Source organism: Fukomys damarensis, unplaced genomic scaffold (genome assembly GCF_012274545.1).
Source record: "Fukomys damarensis isolate Sample0158 unplaced genomic scaffold, DMR_v1.0_HiC HiC_scaffold_32, whole genome shotgun sequence".
Taxonomy (NCBI): Eukaryota; Metazoa; Chordata; class Mammalia; order Rodentia; family Bathyergidae; genus Fukomys; species Fukomys damarensis.
In genome coordinates, this window is record NW_022900944.1 from 40,227,052 (window position 1) to 40,246,912 (window position 19,861).

The 19,861-nt window shown below is 44.3% G+C and overlaps 1 protein-coding gene and 1 pseudogene across 3 annotated transcripts in view; one reads left to right on the top strand and one right to left on the bottom strand.

Moving 5' to 3' along the window:
- Adamts18 (ADAM metallopeptidase with thrombospondin type 1 motif 18) overlaps window positions 1–19,861 on the bottom strand; it is a 127,770-nt gene that overhangs the window by 106,911 nt on the left and 998 nt on the right. For 2 of the 3 annotated variants that reach the window (XM_033758039.1, XM_033758040.1), the window contains exons 2-3: window positions 19,755–19,842; window positions 16,797–17,113 (exon numbers count right to left, since the gene is read on the bottom strand). In XM_033758039.1, coding sequence (XP_033613930.1) covers window positions 16,797–17,113; window positions 19,755–19,842 — 405 coding nt within the window. Of the gene's footprint in view, window positions 1–16,796; window positions 17,114–19,754; window positions 19,843–19,861 lie in introns of those variants that run through there. The other variant, XM_010609479.3, reaches the window with a different exon arrangement.
- LOC104852050 lies at window positions 8,567–10,104 on the top strand (annotated as a pseudogene).

The window sequence follows — 19,861 nt, forward strand, 5'->3', positions numbered from 1 at the left end:
GATACTAGAAATGCAGCAGCGAATAGCAGAGATCAAGCCCCAATCCTTCTGGAGCTGGTATTAAAAAGGGAAGGAAGGATATGCAAATCAAGAATGGAGTGATGAATAATATAAAGAAAAATAAAGCCAGGGGAGGGAGTAGGGAGTGTTGGAAGGGTCAGGAAGAACTTTCCGAAGAAACAATGACTCCTGTACAGATAACTGCAGGAAGTGAAGGAGAAACGGGGTAGAATTCTGAGCAAAAGCATTCGAAGTTACTGAAGTAGGAGCCTGAGGGACGCTGAAAGCCAGTTGATGATCTAAAGAGCTGGGACGGGTTCACCGCGGTAGGAGAGTCTGGAAGTTCAGCTGAAGGGGCCAGTTCACGTAGGGCCTTCCTGCAGCCCACGGTGAGAACATCAGCTTCCATGCTCCGCTCAAAGGGAAGCCAAACGTGGGAGAAGACGAAGGTGAAATGGGCTGGCTACTGTAATACAGAGACACAGGACATGCAAGAGAGACATGAGACAGGAAGCCGCGGCAGGAGTCCGGATAAGAGGCCACAGCAGCGGCAGCGGAGGTACAAAGAAATGGTCAGAACTGGGCAGACTTCAGCGGGAGCTGTGAGCATAAAACGTGCACGGACTTGGGCATGAGATTACCTGGGGTTTATCTATCCTCAGGGCAAACATACGTGGTTCACCCATCATGTTAAAAAAATCAGTACTTCCATGCTGCTTTACATCTTCCTTAAGTCTAATGTTAATTTTGACGCACTGTCCTGAAGAGTTTATTCTCGTGACACCGTTAATTCTTACCCTCACACTGAATTAGGAGCAGCATTATCATTTCTGTATTCCCACTGTTTATCAAAATGTTAAGGCACACACGGAGTTAGGGATACATGCTTTGGGGTTGGAAAGGCAGGTGAATGGGTGGACAGGACAAAGGAAGTAGAAAATAATGGAAGAAATGCCAAACAGCTTCTGACAGCTAGGAATCCAGGTTCCAAGCGATTTGGGACTTTGCTTACCTAGAATGTCTACAAAGAGACTGAGTAATTTGGAGGATACTGCAAATTATAAAAATACCAGTGTGTTACGTACTCACTGTTGGCAACTGGGCTTTTTCAAGAAAGGGATGAAAGAGGTTAAACATGAGTAGGCATCTGGTAAACCTAGGCCTATGAGAATTAAGTCCCATGCTTCCCAATTCAGTAGTACAGAGCTTCCCTTCCTCTGTAAGTGCCGTGGATGATTTATAGTGCCCACATGTGTAAATGGCCCAAGGACATGCAGCGGACAGAAATCTCCAATGTACCTTTACAAGTGCTTAGGAAAGAGCAAACACGAAGCACAGAAAACACCTTTTATTGTATTACCAGAACTGCCCACTGCCCCTATTTGTAAGGCCAAGAGAATACACAGGACATTTAACTTTGATCTTAGGTCAACTACACACCCAAAAATAGAATCCACATTTCGAATCTACACTCATATGGTTAGGCCCCCTTCCTCATAAGAACGCAGGGGTGAATTTTATTATAAATATGTCTCTGTTTCTTTAGAGTCCCAGTTATTTTCAGTAGTCTGGGTTGGCATGCTGTGAAATTCAAAAGCAAATACACATCTTTTAAAACACTCCCAGATGGCTTTTCTGCTGCCATCCAATCTAGCCCCAACCCCCACACACCATTCTGACAGTCTCAGCAGCTCAGTTTCTCGGAGTCAGGTACAGTACAGGTTTGAGTATCCCTAAATCCCAAAGCCAAAATGCTCTTCAGTCTTACATTCTGGGATATGGACAGCATTGTGTGCCATCGTTTGGATTTTCTAAGTTAGGAAGACTCTACCAGTAAAGCCTAGGAAAATATTCCCAAATCTCAAAAAGTCACCAATCTGAAAAACTTTTGTTCTTAAGCATTTTGGATACAGGAAATTTAAGCCTATACTGAAATCACTGTTAATGTCCCTGAAATCAACAACGTGTAGAGTCTAGAAAAATCTAACTGGCATAAATGCCTTTTATTGGTGAAGCCAATTTGTGACTGTGGTATATCACTGGTTCTCAGCTGGGGACATTATGCCTTGCAGGGGACACTTGTCTGTGATTGGAGACATTTTTGACTGACACAGTCAGGGTTGCTAAAGGCATCTCACCTGCTCTCTGAGAATTATCCACCCTAACTTATCAATGAAACCCCGGTGCAGAACCCCATATTGAAAATAACAATTTCCAAAGCAATTTTAAATAGTGACTATCTTGCCAAACTTGCTTCTTCTCCTTAGACCTGCTGTCTCACCTGTCCCACAGGTAGGACGTTAGTTAACCAGATAATTCAAGGTGACCAGAAACTGGAAGAGGGAAGGCACTCACCACGTGCTGAGCGCTTGCTCCAGAGTAAGCCCCACAGATGTTGTCTGTATCTGTTTTCTATTGCGATTCTATTCAACAAATCCATCACCCCAAAGGAGCTTTGAAACCTCCTGTTACAAACTCACAGTTTTGCAAGTCTGAAGTGCGAATACGGCAAGACCAAATTCTCTGTGTGGGTTTTTCTGAGGCCAAAGTTCAGGTGTTAGCCAGGCTGGGTCCCTTCACGGAAGCCCTGGAAAAGAATCGACTTCCAAGCGCACTCAGGCTCTGGCAGGATGCATCTCTTTCTGGGAAGAGGACCCAGGCCCATTTCCTTGCTCGCTATTAGTAACAGGCTACTCAGCTCCTTGAAGTTGATCCTTTTCTCGTGATACGGCCCCTTCATATCCAGCACCCACAAGAGAAAATCTTTTGTGGTAAGGCTGTCTAGCTGGGGCCTCTCTGATGTCTGCCTGTGAACCAGACCAGGATTTCAAGGGCTTATGAGAGTATGTCAGACTTTCCTTAAAAAAAAAAAAGAAAAACTTCCTATTTTCAGGCCAACTAACTGGGAGCTTTAATTACCTCTGCAAAATTCTTTCACAGCAGTAGCTAGATCAGCAATGAGTAACTGGGGCCAGGAATATGGGGGCCATGTTAGAATTCTGCCTTCTACATTTTTTTATGCATTATCTCATATAATTTTCACAGCAACCCTTTTGATTTATTGAAAATCTCCACTTTACAGACTAGAAAACTAGATTCTCAGTTCAATTACTTCCCAAAACTGGATGAAAGGTACATGGGAAGTCTCAGTATTATTTTTGCAAGTTCTTTCAGGTCTAAAATTATTGTGAAATACCATGTCAGCCCAATGAGTAACTTCCTCAAGGCCACAGTACCAGTAAGGGAGACACATGTGCTTCTGAAGTTCCATGCACATATTTTTAACATGCCACCCTTCCATTGCAAACTATTGCAAAAGGCATTTCTAAGATGCTAACAGCCTGAAGTCCCTGTACTTATCTAGATTAGAGTTTCTCAAACTTGGCTATGCTTTAAAACCTCCTGGGAATTCTTGAAAGAACAGGCGTCTAGGTCCCTTCCTCAGACATTCTGCTTCAACTGGTCTGGGCTGGATCCGAGCATATATACATGTCCAGGTCTTATACAGTACCCTGAGCTACGGATCACTCTACTAGACCAACTTTAGTTACAAATGACAGTGCTAAACTAAGGACGTCATCCTAACCAGAGATTAATACTGTATTTGTTTTATGCACAAAAGGAAACCTAGTACGAGAGAGGAATTCATCCTTCCCAAAGCGTTTTACTAGAAAATAAGGACCACAAAGTCCTAAGATGCAGAGGTATACATTAGTATATTGAAAACTGGCTGCGCATTTAACTAATATTTTCTTTTAATCCCATTTCTGACTTATACAAAATAGACGCAGGCTCAATATTCAATTTGATGGGTACTGAGCTCATTGTTTATCCATAATTGATTAATTTTTGTTTTACTTGCCTCCATGAAGCAAAGTAGGAAAGCAAGATGGTTAATTCTAAATCACAGGGTGATTTAGATCCTAAAACATACTGTGTTACAGAACTCGGTAAGTCGGCCCAGTTAATCTTCTTTTACCAGCTTATCTCAGTCTCTTTCAAGTGGCCATCTCTCAAATAAGGGTGTTCACAAAGCTGACTTTCTTGTAAATTAGTGATGTGCACGATATAATTTATATTATAACGCATGCCCCTTGACTTGGAGTGGTGATAGGGCAGATAAAATACTCCAAAGCCCAGTGGCATAAATAAGCAATCAAAGGAATTCTGCTGGAAATGAAATCCTCAGCTACATCAAAGCAATCCCTTCAGGAGAGGTGAGCACACTGTCCAGACAGCACTCACCAGACTTCAGTTATGGCAGCTGAGTGTGTGCTGCTCTGTAATTGGATAGAAAAACCATGGGAACGGGCTTTGCTGGGAATAGCTCGATGCAGCTGAAGAGGAACTCCTGGATTTGTGGACAGAGATGTGTGCGAAATCCAAGCAAGTATTTCTGGTCACAAAAGCCCTAATGTGTGGTGCTGTCATTAGGCCTGTTTACATTTGGACATCAGGAATTAATTGGTACCATTTTCTCTTAAAAACTGTTTATTGCTGATGGTTGAAAACCCATGTAATTTCACTAGCACATGCTCTGCTGGAAAGAACTACTCTAAGCCACTGCTCAGGCTCATGAGAAATGAGGATGAAATGGGTTTTCCGTAGCTTTGCATGTTGTACAACCAAAGTAATAGTGACAGTGACATTGGCTGGTTTGTGTCAATACAAGCAGGTAAATCCCTGGCCATAGCTAATATCCCTGTACTAAGTAGAGACTTCTCTCTCTCCTTCACAAAAAATATAGAATTGCATGCAACTATGAAATGCTCTCTCTATATATGCTTTTGGCCATAACAAAAACAATCCTGGAAATAAACACAGTAACCAAAAGGGAATAATCAAATATGCAGTAGTTAGTAACACAGATCTATAAATAATGATAAAAAAGAACTCTAAGATATACATCGTTTTTAAACTTCCTACCACCACCAAAGAGATGCTTTGGGAAAAGTATTAACTGATACAACGTATGTGTATTTTAGACACACGTGTGTCAGAAATAAATACAGTTTCAAAAAGAATTTCAAACTCACCTACAGAGTTCTGGGTTTGCTATGTTTCATTCCAGACCCACTCCTAGATATTAATTCACACATCAGGGCACAAAGAAAAATATCATTTTGTCTTGTTCTGAAGCAAAGATAATCTCAGTGTGGCCCCCTCAGGCATACAGACAGGCGAGGGTGCAAAGAAAGCCCAGCATCTCACGTACTTGCTTTTGGCTATGATTATAGGTTGCAAGGGTGGTGTTATCTTTGAAAAACTCGTATGAGGCACCAGGTACCTAAGGAGAGGTTCCACATGTCTTGGAACTCAGGAGGCCCTGTGTGCAGGAGAGAGTCCAGGTGGGGAAAGCGCTGTTGAAAATGAGGGAGAAAGGGAACTGTAACGCAGAGTCGGACATCTTGGATCTTTGCTGAAAGCCAACCAGTGCTGGCATAAAGAGGGAAGAGAGAAAAGAAGGGGGGGAGAGGAGAAAGGAAGGCTGAAGGGGAAAAAGAAGTGGACGCAGAAAGGAGAGGAGAGAGAGGAGGAGGACAATGAAAAGAGGAAGGAAGAGAGAGAGGAATAAAAGGAAGAAAGGGAGAAAGAATGAGTGGAAAAAGGAAAGAGAGCGGTAAAGATACGTTAGAGAGATTATCCCAGATTCACAACCAACAAAAAACCTGTGCACACGTAGTCGCACTCATGTGGTTTGATGCAGTCCTTAAAGCAAAAACAATTTTCTGAAAGAAGTTCAAGTCATCCGGCTAGTCCCGAGGAGGTTCTTTCAAGTCACCTTTAGGAAAACAATTCACAGTCGGACACAAGGGCCCAGGGGGACCATTTGTGAAGCTCCTTTTCCTGTGTAAAACATGGACATCAGGCTCGAACCAGGACGGACCGAATTTTCGGAGGTGGGGCCTGAACATACTTATTTTCTCATGGTGCCCACATGATGTTGAAGTGCCTGTCTCAAAAATAATAGCTATAAAAAACACTGTTCCTTTTGGTGGAGGGACTAGGAGAGGGCGGGCAGGAGATGGATGCAGGTGTGTCTACCAAGGTGACTCTCATCAACGTGTATAACTAATACACATTAATAATTATTTTAAAAACTGCTGCTTTACACCTTCAATAGCGATATGCCAGCTGGCAGTTACACATTCAGACAGCTGACACTACCTGAGAGGAGGCTCCCTCTCAGTGCCACCTGTTCTAGGAGCCCTGCGTGGTCAGTAAGCACCATTTTTTATCTAGGCCAAAAGTCTTTGCTGCTGGTGGGTGGTGAGGATCAGCATTGGGCAGTTCTGAAAACTTCTTTATGGGTGGTCTGCAATGATTCTACTAAACCATCATGATACAGGTTGAGTACCCTATCTGCAACACTTGGGCCAAGTGCAGTGGCACAGTCCCTGGGATTCCAGCTACCTGGGAGGCTGAGGTGGGTGGATCATGAGTTTGAGGCCAGCCCTGCCAACAGAGTTAAACAAACACTTAAAAAGCAGGACAGAAAAAAAAAAAAAGAAAGAAAGAAATGCCTGGGACTGGAGCAGTTTGTATTTTTTAACATTCTGGAATATTTGCATATATACGATAAAGTATCTCGGTGAGAGACAAGCCTAGATATGAAATTCATTTGCATTTCATATACGCCTTGCACATGTAGCCTGAATGCCACTTTGTATAATATCTTAGCGCACCTGCGTTTTGACTGCAACCCATGGTAGGAAGTCAGGCAAGGAATTCTTACTACTGACATCATGCTGCGATTCCAAAAGTGTCAAATTTTGGAGAACTTCAAAGTTCAGTTTTTCAGACACGTTTACAGATACCAGTATTATCACTGTGCCAGGTGTTGTCTTAAGCATTCATATACAGCATTTTTCTTTTCTTCAAACACCCATAAACCCCAGGGTGGAGGTATTATCATAATTCCCATCTTGCCAATGATGAGATCAGGCCTGGAAAGGGGTAACAATTTACCTGGGTCAGGGCAGTGAATGAAAGCCAGAGCCAGAACTTCAGAGTCTGAGTCCCAAGCCACGATACACACTGCTTTATCACTGGGGAATCTATCTCAATGGTGATCTATTTGTGGATCATCCGCTTTGAGTCTTCCCTTTCTCTCATTTTCTTCCTTTTTAGTTGATAAAGCAGTGGTTACTTGCCTTACAACCCCCAGCGTTCCCCCCAGGATGGTGGCTGAAAAGCCTTCAGGATTGGGAAGATGGGGGGTGGGGGGTGTTCCATGGCCACTTCCTGCCCAGGCCATCTCAAGTTCAAAGTCGGAAACGATCAAGGTGGTGCTCCCAGCGCAGACGGTCCAGCGCTCGTCACAGAGCTTCCCAGTCCTGGGAAAGGGGACAACCGTGTCCACGCCCACTTTATAGGTGGGGAAACTGAGGCACAAGCTCAGGAACCTGGGGAGCGGGACACTCCAGGGGCCATCCCTGGACAGACGAACAACCTGGGGAAGAGATGGGACTTTCAGACCTTTGTGTGAAAACCCTCAGGCTGGACTTCGCCACACCAGTGTTCTGAAGAATTTGCTCTGGCAATCTGTTGAAAATGTCATTGAATGCACACAAACCTCTTCATAAATTGTGGCTGAACAGAACACAGAGGAGAGGAGCCAAGATAACTTTTAAAAAGTCTTTTAAACCTTGATGCATTGAGTAATAAATACCCTAAGAGAACAGCTCTGACTCGGGTCAGGTCGTATCCAAAAGCATGTAAGTACAACGCAGTCTAATCCTTAACTTCACATGATCCTCTCGAGTGGCTGCAGAGTTCCAGGGGGGTGTATATAATTGAACAACCCCTGAGAGCTGACAAGGCTGTTAAGGCAGCAGAGCCATGGCCCAAGGTCATTTAACTTCAGCCCTTTTATGAATGGAGTCAGCCTTCTAAAGGCTACTTGGCAGGCAGTGACCAGCAACAGACCACTCAGTGACTGAGCTGTCTGAGTCATAAAATACCTCTGAAAAGGAGAGATCAAAGCGGCCCCACTGCCCATTGAAATCCAATTGCTTCCAAAGCTCCTTGCAAGGACCCAGGCGCTGTAGCAAATGGGTCACTGCGGCCCTAGTCTGAAAAGGCCACCACTAAAGAAACACAATGAGGACATCAGGGCAGCCAGCCATGGAGAAGAAACAAACGCCACTTAGGGTTTCACTGTTGGGGACAAAGAGAAGTAGAAAGGGCGTGGAAAGCAAGGGACAAAAGTGGATGGTGTGTTGGGAACTGAGGATGCAGGGGATGCTCGAGCAGCCTGGATCCCAAAGGTCCAACAGAAGCAGCATGGCCGTCTACCTCTCTCACCAGCCGGACACTCGCTGAGGTCCTCAAAGGTCCACACACCCATGTTACACAGCTGGGAGGGCACACAAGGAAGGTAGGGGGCAGTTTGGGCGCGACGGATCTCTCGATCTTCATCTAAAGCCCAGAGTTTGGTCCACAGCTCCTTAAGCAAAAGGTGCATTCCCTAGCTGGAAAGGCGTGGGCAGGTACCGATAGAGAGAAAGGGACCTTAGGCCTAGAAGCTGCTCTTTGACAGTGAAGCACAGAACTCTGGTACAAGATGGTGACAGAAGAACGGTCTAGAAAAGAGCGGAGAGGGCAGTCAAGTCAGGATGGAGCCTACGTCTTGGGCATCGGTGCACACGGAGCGTACTGAAATGTAGAAAGCATGTTACCATAAAAACCCTTATCTCCCTTGAAACAAAAGTTTCCCCACCTTACACGACCATGAAACTCCTTTCTTCCTTGGGTATCTCCTATTCTTGCATATATGTAAAGGAAGAAATACACAATATTATGTCTTTGGGGGGAATCACTACTTCAGGGCTTGTCTCCAAACTGCGAAGAGATGCTCCTCAAAAAAGAAAGAAAACTAACTTGTTTGCATAATGAGATAAACTGGGAAAAATCTAGGTTCACACAGAGTTAAGCGAATGTCGTGACTGTAGGACTTTTCTGACTTCCTAATGTGCTGATGTGCATGATAAAGCTCGGAAAGGGACATTTTTGGCCCTAATTCCACCAGCTCCCCCATTTCCGCATGAGGTCTTTGTCCCTGAGTTCTGTGGAGCCCCAGCTTGGTTCACAAGAGAACAATCATGTGCCGGTCTAAATGCCCCGCTGCATCTTCTACCCTACATTTAAGTCTGTGACTGGTCCCGGCAGTTGCCATATTTGTAGTTTGGTCCCCCGTGCTCTGAACAGTGTCTGAAGCAGAGACAGATAAACAGTGGCCAGATGAAACAAGGACCACTCAATGTGTCTTTCTAGTAACTTTCAAAGTGACATTCATTTGGTCACAGACATGCCGCCAGTGTGGCCCTACAGAAGGCAGCCATGACCCTTGGGCTCTGCACCAACCCCACACACACCCCACGCACTGGATGCCCAGGCCACTGTGAGGGGTGAGGAAAAGTCGGGGTTGAATCCCCGCTATGCCGGAGCCACCATCCCTGGGGTGGCTTGGCTCCAAGTAAGAACACAGTGTAGGTGTCCAACTTGCCCTTCTCCCTGACAGATGACCTGTAGCAGATACTTTTCAAGTATGGCAAAGTTGTAAAGGTTACTATAGTGAAAGACAAAGATACGAGGAAGAGTAAAGAGGTTGCATTTATATTATTTTTGGAGTAAGACTCCGCACAAAACTGCACCAGAGCCATAAACAACAAACAGTTGTTTGGTAGAGGGTTGAAGGCAAGCACTGCTATTGACAATGGGAGAGCTGCTGAATTTATCCAAAGGCGAAACTACTTTGCTAAATCACAGTGTTACGAATGTGGGGAAAGCGTACGCTTAAGTTATTATGCCCAACCAAAAAATATTCTTGGAGAACGTGAGCCTCCAAAAAAGAAAGAAAAGAAAAAGAAAGCTGCCGAACCAGAAGAAGTTGAGGGTGCAGCAGAGAGTGAAGACGAAGGGGAAGACCCTGCCCTCCACAGTCTCAGCCAAGCCCTCAGGGCTCAGCAAGCCAGGGTTGAAGAACAGAACAAATGGAAAGCCTGGGGCAGGGGCCTCGAGGTCAGAGGATTCACGGTGCTGAGGATGAAGAAGAGCACACACTACAGTGACGGGGAGAATTTAGTGATCAGAGTTGCATAAGGTAGACGTCAGGAAAATAAAAACCACCTGCAGTACCAATTATTTGCTTATAGGAACATTAACGTCAAATCTCTTTTTTTACCATAAAATAGTGTGTAGAAAATAAATAATTTTAAAAAGCATTGTTTTACAGGTGGCATGGACTCTGACCCAAGGAACAGGGTATAAAGCCCAAAACAATAGCAAGACTTGCGTCCAGTCACACTTCTCACTGCCTCTGAGCTCTCCTCCCATACCACCTAATACGGGGGAGTTCTCAGCTATAACTCCCGAGCGTCAAAATGTGACTAATCTGAAAAATGAAAAAACAGAAGCATCGTATTTCGAGCTTGGAGTGGTGATACACTTTCATCATCCCAGGGTTCTAGGAGGCTGACGCACAAGGACTACAAGTTGAAGCCCAACCTGGGGAATTTAGCAATTTAACCAGACCCAGTCTCACAATAAAAATTAAAAAGTTACACCAATGATGCAGCTCATGGTGAAGGCCCTGGCTTCAATTCCCAGTACCCTCCCAATCATATTTCTACCTTGCCGCGGCATAGTACAGATTTAATATCTCTAATTTTTTTTAAGACAGGGTCTCACTTTGTAGGCTGGCCTTAAATTCACTATGTAGCTCAGGCTGGCCCCAAATTTACAAAATCCTACCTCAGCCTCCAGGGTCCTGGGATTACAGGCGTGTCCCACCATATCTGGTTTAACACCTCTAATTCAAACACCTAAAATACTCTAAAATTCAAAACTTTGAGTACCAATATGATGATACAAGTGGAAAACTGAACACAACGCAACTATGATTCCTGTGCAATATCATGAAGAACACTGTATTTTTACCTTCATTGTATGTATACAAGGTATTTATGAAACATAAATGAATTTCATGCTTAGACTGAGGTTCCATCCCAAAAAAATCACATTCTGTATATGTACATATTCCAAAATACTTCTGGTCCCGAATTTTTTGTTTGGTTTAATCTTTTGAGACAGGGTCCTGCTGTGTAGTTCAGAATGGCCTTGAACCCACTACGTAGTACATCAGGCTGGCCTCAAACTCATGGCAATCTTTCTGCCTCAGTTTGCCAAGTACTGGGATTAGAAGGTGAGCACCACCATGCCTGGCTGGGCCCCAAGTATTTTAAAACTCAGGATTTGTTACTAATAATAAATCTTGAAAATAACTAATTTTTTTTTACCAGGGATTGAACTCAGGTCCTTGCGCTTGCAAGGCAGGCCAGCGAACTGCTGAGCTAAATCCCCGGCCCTAAAATAACTAATTTTAATAAAAACAAAACAAATACTACCATAGTAATGCTATTGTTATCCTATAAAAAGGTATGTATTAAAATGATTTATTTGCCAAATTCATTATAAATGCTTTAGTCATATTTCACTAATTTATAAGTACTTTGACATAAATTTAAAACACAAACTTCATAAAGAGTGAGAAATGGTTTATTAACAGTACTGTCTATAAACTTTTCAAAAGGATACTGTCTTTAAATATAGGTGTCTCATTATCTTACTTTTAGCTTTATCCCAGTCTGGATGTACAGAAGTTGTAAAGATCCATAAAATACCTGAGAGTCGGGCGTGGTGGCGCACACCTGTAATCCCAGCACTCAGGAGGCTGAGGCAGGAGAATCGCTCAGAGTTCGAGACCAGCCTGGGCTACATAGTGCATTCCAGGTCAGTCTCAACTACATAGTGAGACCCTGTCTCAAAAAACAAAAAATAAAACAAAACAAAAACCATAAAATACCTGAGTATAGTGGCACACACCTCTAATCCCAGCACTTGGGAGGCTGAGGCAGGAAGTTGCTATGAATTCCATGCCAGCCTGGACTATATGGTAAGTTCAAGGCCAGTCTGAACTACAGAGAAAAATCCTGCACCCCCAAAAATCCATAAAATAGAAAATAGTTCTAACAGGTTTATAACCAAACACATATACCTATCTACTTTGCCTGGAATTAACAAATTCTGTTCCCAGAAGCAACTACTTTGCATTGCTTTACACACACACACACACACACACACACCCTACAATAAAATGCATATATTTTTATCAATTCACAAAAGGATACAGGAGGGTTTTGAAACCCATGATACTGTCCCCTTTGCCTTCCTCCACCTCTCCAAAGTTGCTATGGGTTAAAGTTTTGATTAAATCCATATTAATGTTTCATAGGGCCAGGGATTTAGCTCAGTGAGTCCACAGCCTGCCTCACAAGCACAAGGACCTGAGTTTATCTCTGATACGAAAACTAACAAACAAACAAACAACCACAAACATTTTTTAATGTTTCCATTTTAGTAAAAGACTGTATAGGTATAGTACTTTTCATTTCATGTATTGATTACATTTCTTTGTATTTACGAGTAAATCTTCCGTAATTCCGTGGTTGGTTATATAAGAATGGGATTATGGAGTCTTTAATTTTCTGCTTTGTATGTTCTGTACAGTTTAATGCTTCGTAAGAACACCCACAGTTACCCTTTTTAATTACTAAAAGCAATAAAATATTTCCACTTTGAAACTGCAAAAATTACTTGCATTTCACCTACATGGTCCTCAAATGTATGCATCAGAATCATGTGCAGAATTAAAAGTGCCCATTTCTGGATCTGGCCTCCCTGAGCTTCAGGGTCGAGAAACCGATGTGTTCAATGCCTCAAATGAAGCTAACGGAGTTGATCACACTCAAATCACTGTATCTAACAAAAAAAGATCACTGAGGTACAGTATTTTAGAGCAGAAAAATCTCTTAGCTCTCCTAGTACACAGGAAGAAAGATACAGATTCATACTCCCAGACACAGAATCCAGGAACACATGGGGAAACCCTGAGTCAGTTGTAGTTCGACAGCAAGATGACGTCTCCCTCCAGTGGCATAGGCTTGCTGGCTATGACCTTTGCATCACTGTAGTGGTCGGGGGTAGGCCAGGTGTAGCGAAGGGACAGGCAAAGCAAGGTGGTGATTAGATGTGTTTGTCTACAACCCTGCAAATCTGGGACAAAAGGGGCAAATCTAAAAACCTTCCTAGGATTGAAGGTTGCCAGGTGTAGAGGGCAGTGGTGACCTAGAAAAATCAATCCCACCAGCACTGCTACTACCAACCATGAGAAGAGATAAGACCAAGGAAGGGAAGTTTGCACCTTCAGTTCTATGAATCATTCCAGCCGACTCAGCTCCTGAATGAAGTGAGCCTGTCAGGTTGGAGTGGGAGGTGCAGGGTGCACTTTAAGAAAATATTACAAATATTTTAAACAGAAGTTAATTCTGAATTAAGGCAAACTCCCCACTTGAAAAATGCCAGCTGGAGTGTATATGCACGCATGCTTGCTGGTAAGTCTGCACACAGACATTTCACTGCTCTGTCCCTTCTACCTTCTCCCCGTGTCTCCTGGGGTTTTCCTACCAGCTCATCTCATGGGGAGTTTTCCTACAGGTACTCTGCGAGGCATTCAGAAGGGACACACTGCTTTTCGGAGAGCACCACATGCATCTTGTGGGATCCCGAGGCCGGTGGTCCAGCCCCACTCTTAAAAACCAGCAGGGAGGTGTCGCGGTGTCTCAGGATCTCACTCTCCTCCCGTCGGGCTCTGTACTGAGGAGCAGCAGTCGTGTCCTCTGACACGGTAACTCTGCCACGCCCCCCACCGAGGGCGCCAGGCACAAGACCCTTTCTTGAGCTCTCGAGTCATCTGCACCACCTTGGTTGCACCATGAGCAGTGTGTACGGGCAGCTGGAAGTGAAGACATTCTCCCTCCTACTTAGCTGTTTCTCTTCTACCCCCAGTCTGTCAATGTTCTTAATGAAATGTCCCTTCAGCGTGCTAGCTCAAGGGATCTCCCAGGACTCACCTCTTTCATGTCATCATTTTTCAAAAGCAAATAAATGTATTTTTGGAGATTTGTAGCCATACGCTGAATGATTTTGTTCACAATTCTTGTTTCTAGTCACAGAAACACATATACCACAATTTAGTCTGAAAAGCACTTGAATTATTTCCTGTCCATTTGTGACACAGATCACAAAAGAGGATGTGGAAAGCAAATCAGCTTGAGAGAAGGTACCCAGCTAAACCTATAACATGGTGCCACCTCACACTGGTAGACTGGCCACAAGGAAAAAGACAGACTGTGTCAAGTGCCAGTGAGGATGTGGAGCAACTGGAAATCTCATCCCCTCACAGGAGTGGAGGCAGTACAACTGCTCTGAAAGCAAACTGGCAATCCCTACTGAAGCTGACCCTATGGCCCAGCTACTTCCTTCTTAGGTCTCTACCCAACCGGACACATCCCTAAGCTCGTCGGAAGGCAGCAGGATCCTTCAGCAGCAGCATTCATCACCACTTCAAACTGGAAAAATGATTTAATCAACCATGAAGACGGAAACACCACAGAACTTTCATGCCCAAAATTAGCTTATAGGCTACTTACACAAAATTTTGAAATAGGCCCGATATTCAGTGTTAGGGGTTAGGATAGTGGTTAGCACTGGTGGGTAGTAAAGGGGAAGGAAAGGACAAGAAGGTGCTCCTAGGGACCCAGATGATGCCCCGTTTGGTCTGGTTGGTACTTACAGGGGTAGCAAATTGATGAACATGAAACAGTACTCTTAAGATTTTCGCACTATTTACATTTAGCCCATCTGTGCATGTGTATTATATGTCAGTTCAAGGTTACAAAAGTTAAAACAGCGCAGTATCACAGCTTGTTAGTTGTGGTTCTTTCCTCTCTTTTGTTTTGCTTCTGATAGTTTTACTGAGTTTGGGCGTACATGTCTTTCAGCTGCTTGGCGGGGATGGAAAGGAGTAATGATAAGCTTTATCCTCTCCCTAGCGCCTACCAAATGAGCCCTGCCAGTGTCAACAAGCTGGATAATCAGAGTCAGATGGCTAGACGTGGTAATGATCGCAGAAATTAATCCACAAGCTTCGCGAGAACAAACCGAGATCCACAGGGGTAAATCTAAGCACGTGGCTGTTTGAACAACCTCGAGTCTCGCGATTCCAGTTTCTAATCAGCCTTGGATACAGGAAGATCTGCTTCTCGATTACTTTCACACCTGTGGCGTGTGGAAATTTCTATCCTACCTCATTTTCTATGTTAGGGGATAGTTTGATCCCTGTTGAAATGTAAAGGAGAAGTAACCTGCCCTTTCCTTGTGAGACAACTGATCATGTTTCCCATCACCCTGGGGTTTGACAGCACTAATCATGGGAGGCTACGTTCCAAGGGAAACAACAGTGGGACAGCCAGGAGCTTCCCCAGTATCCCCCAGAAGTCATTACACCTCACAGTGCTGCAACGAAAACGCTTTTGTTGTTCCCATTTTAGAGAAGAAGAAACTAAGGCACTTGGTTCAGTAACTTGTCCAAGATCCGACAGGTGCTGGTGTGAAAATGAGAATGGCCAACTGCCTTTAGCCATGAGTATATGGGGGAGAGATGGTGTAAGGCACTAGACTGGAGTGCCTGACCCAGGAAGGTTTCATAATAGCGAACAGACATGCGGGAATGCTACACAACAGCAGATGTGCCGTGACCAAACAACACAAAACGCCAAGACATATTCATGCATGTGTGCACACAGATGTGTCTAACCATGTACACAGGTCGTAAGGAAGCATATTCACTTAAATGGATCCAGCATGGTTGGAAATGTGAAATCACTGCTTTTACTTTATACTTTAAATAGATAAAAAAAAAACAAACAAACACGACTGTGGTTATAATGAAAGGCTTTAGCTGAATTTCAGGCCACACTATGAAAAACAGTTACAAGACAACTAGAAGTTACCAGCAGAGAGCATGGGCATTCTCATTCATCCACCTAGGTGACTCCTCCATGGCATGACACACACCACATATTACCAATCGCGTCCCTTACCGGCTCTCTTACATGTTCCTTCTGGCCATGCCACAGCATGGTCACATGTGGCTCTCACATGAGCTTTTCCATCATTCTAAGACTTTCTCACTTGCAACACAAAGCAAAAGTCCAGTATACACTGTTTATTGACTCGTGTATTTGACTCCTGAGTGAAGGATCATTTCCACCAATACTCAGCACATGAAGGACACACAGAGAGGAAATGACACTTGTCTCAAGTGCTTTTAAATGTGCTGCCACCCTGGATGCACGTGTCCCTGCCAGCTCAAAAACACATCATGCCACATCCAAAAAGATGCCTCATACAAGCAAAACAGCACCAGCGGATTAGTTAGAAGAAATCAAAGGCCTCTCTTCAGGAAAGTTGAAGGTTGGGCGTACCAGGGCTGCTGAAGGCAATTCTGCATTGAAATACAGTTTTCCCATCTCAAAAGCGATGCAGACGCACCCGGCTTGTTAGATTTATAGAATGCCTGGTCTCCCAAGACTTTACAAAGCGAATGGCATCCATCAAATTAATTTCCTTGGGGACTGTCTCAAACATGGAGGATGAAAAGGGCCTCGACCATTAAACATCAAAAGAATGGTCTAAATGGTCATTAAAGTTCTATTACATGTCCTTTTTTTCTGAGCGCAGAGTAGATTAATTCAATTGAGAATATTATAAGTATCAAAGCTGACAGTGAATGTGTGGACTTGGCTAGAAGAGCACTGAACACTGCAGACATCTGCTCATTCACATTATGCAAAATGGAAAAGCCCAGCTCGGCTGCACTGGGGTGCACTTACCAAGCCAGCACACGTAGACACAGCCACAGACGAGGAGCTGTCATTTCTGATAAATCCCTGATAGAAACATCGTCGCACGGAAGGTTCCCGAGTCTCTGAGGCACCGTCTTTTCCAAGCACCTGGACAATAAAGTGACTGCTCAAAAGCACCGTGGGCTCAAGTTCTAAGTGTAGCTCCTGTCCAAATGCTGAAAATCGGTAGTGCAAGGAGCTCCTGCCACTCTGCACCGAGCGCTTTTTCCTGCCGGTGTGCAAAATGTCGTGTGAAATATATGACCCGCCTGAGTCCACTTCTACTGGCGTGACAAAGACGTAATCTGCAATGGGAAAAGTTCAGCTGTCAGCACCCAGAGCCCACAATGCCAAACGGTCACTTTTCAACAAGCTGGCAAGGAGCGACAGACAGTTCAGGAGACTTGGTTCCTATCACCAGGCGCCTGGGTCCTAGAGCAGACATAACCCAGAGCAGCTCGCGAAGATGACGACCTGCTATCCCTACAATTAGCTCTGCCACCGATTCCCACTGAAACCAAAGCCACGGGTGATTCTGATTAATTCCAGGAATGTTTGTAGAAAGGGCTTTCAAGTCCTGGAGAAGGAAGTGCACTCTTTATATATCTGGCTATGGAACCATCCATAGCTAAATACATAAAATATATTCAATGGATTCCGGGAGGGAAAAAAGTTAACAGAAAGCTTCAAAGGTAAATAAATGGGATTTGTTTTTCAAGATGATTAGGAACTTTTTGTTAAGGCTGAATTGGAAGCATATTTCGGGGGACAGAGTTTAAATGACTAGCTATTCACAGTGGTGAGTAACTTCAGATAGTCCCTCAGGACATTAACAAGCAACAGCAGCTTCGTATTTCCAATAGTATTTATGTGTGATGATAAAACCCTGGCACTGTGTCACCATTAACATTTTACTCTGAGCTTTCTTGGAGGCGATCACATTTAATCAGAAGCCTAAACAACTGTGTGTGCGCAGAAAAATGCTTCCAAATTGTCAGAAATGTTCTAAACTGCTCAGACATGTTGCAGGGGGCGTGGCAGACCAGGGGACACCTGGAAAGGCTTGTTTAAAAATACCTGCACCAGCGGTACCCAGAGCAGCGCTAATTGCTGAGTGTTCTAAGAGGGGTCGCTGCAAAATATTTTGCTGTTTGGAAAAGCAACCAGGCGGCACACTGGTTTCTCTCACAAAACACTGAAACTGAAAAGCATTGTCCCACCAAAAGCTTTGGAACATCTCCTGCCTCCGAACACTGAAGACGGCTCTGCATTTCCACTGTCAAGGCACAGAATGGGAAACTAATTTGGAAAGTGTTTAGAAAGATTCCGAATAACTAAGAGGCATGTTTGAGTCACTTGGGTCTTGGTTACTGGAGCAGGGGGGAAACAAAAAGAGGAATTTCCATCTTCCTCAGTCAATAACAACAACCAAAAACAATTTTTTTTTTGAAAGCTAAAGAATACAAGCAGCTAGCAGGAGTCAATGAGCGAAATTCTAATTAGACTCGTTTTTTTTTAAAAAAAACACTATGACAATGGCTTTCAACTGTTTCTTTCTGCATAGGCTCCATCTGTGACTCCTATTGCTTGGGAACTCATGTGTTTTAGTATCACCTCTTCCATTTTCCCTCCTCTCCTTTAACCAAAAACACTATACTGTAACTGACATCTGTATATTTCAGAAATTGGGGAAAAAAATTCCTTCTCTTCACCTTAAAAGACTGAGCGAGACACATATTTCATTTTCTTAAAAATCTATGACATATTTTCTAGTAGCCCTTGATGAAATGCAGGCTTATCTCAGAAATCCCACCTCCTCCTACGACCAAGGATAGACCTGACTAGGAAAACCATCTTTGACTATCTCACCAACAGCTTCCACAGGAAATGGTTTCTTACCTCCTTATCCAGAATCATCTGAAACTCTAACTGCTTTTTGCTAGAGTTGTAGAAGCCTTCACCAGTCCCACCCCCAAGACACCTGCTATTAGCTTGTTTCCAAGAGCACCGTAACCAGGCTATAAGTTACATTGGAGGCCCCCTCTGCAGAACTTGGGTGTTTACTACAGGTGTCTCCACAGGTAGTGACTGGGACAGAAAGGACCTTCCTGCACCGAGGGACAAGAAGCCTCAGATTGGATAAAAGTCCAAGTTTGACTCTTCCTCTGTGAAGAGGCGTGAATCCCGGCAAAGATGAAAATTTTAAAATCCCAAGGAATCTGGGTTGGACAGCAACACTTTGCTAGACAGCTTGCATCCTGGACCAACTGTTCCCTGCAGCGGGTGGAAAACAGTGAAGGAAGGATTTCCCCTCTGGGCGCCATCGGGAAGTCGATAACTGGCAGAATAAAGAATGTTCTGGAAGTTTGTGTCTGAAGAATCTCAGAAGACACAGGCAAGGACTCCAAGACCTTAAGATGGCGTCTTCCTCTCCCTAAAAGCTGTCTCTGGGCATCTGTGACACAAGGGTAGAGAAGGGGACAAAGGGAAGGAAGAAAAGGAACAGAAGCGGAATGGAAGAGGAAGACAGTGGGGAGAAGGGGCTCCTATGGCTTCGAACCTCACCAAGGCAGTTTCTGCGGGCTTTGTAGGGCAGGAATGAGGCGAGGGAGGGAGCCTTTTTGATCTTTAATTCCCTAGCCAGTGTCCACTTCCGTTTTAATTTCCCACCGCAGTTAGGATTATTTTTTTCCTAGCAAGCCATCTGTGAAAGGGGGAAAATATTTTCTGGTTTGTGACTTGCCCCTCGAGGCATGGATTTCTCTGATCAGCCCTCGGTGCTCACCATCTCTCCTCTCCAAACACGGACCTTGTCCAAGCCGGCGACACCTGCCAGGCCAGGGCTTGCGCTTCTCTGTCTTTTCTCTTTGGAGGGTGAGGAGCGGGACAAATATCCCCCCGCAAAGGGCCTTCTTGGGGGACAGGGGGAGGGGCAAAAATACGAACCATCATTTAATCCGCTGCCGCCGCTACCGCTGTCGCTGGCTAAGGCCGCGGCGAGCGAGGCACAGCAGAGGCAGCAAAGCTCGAGCGCCTGCAAGAGAAGAGGGGAC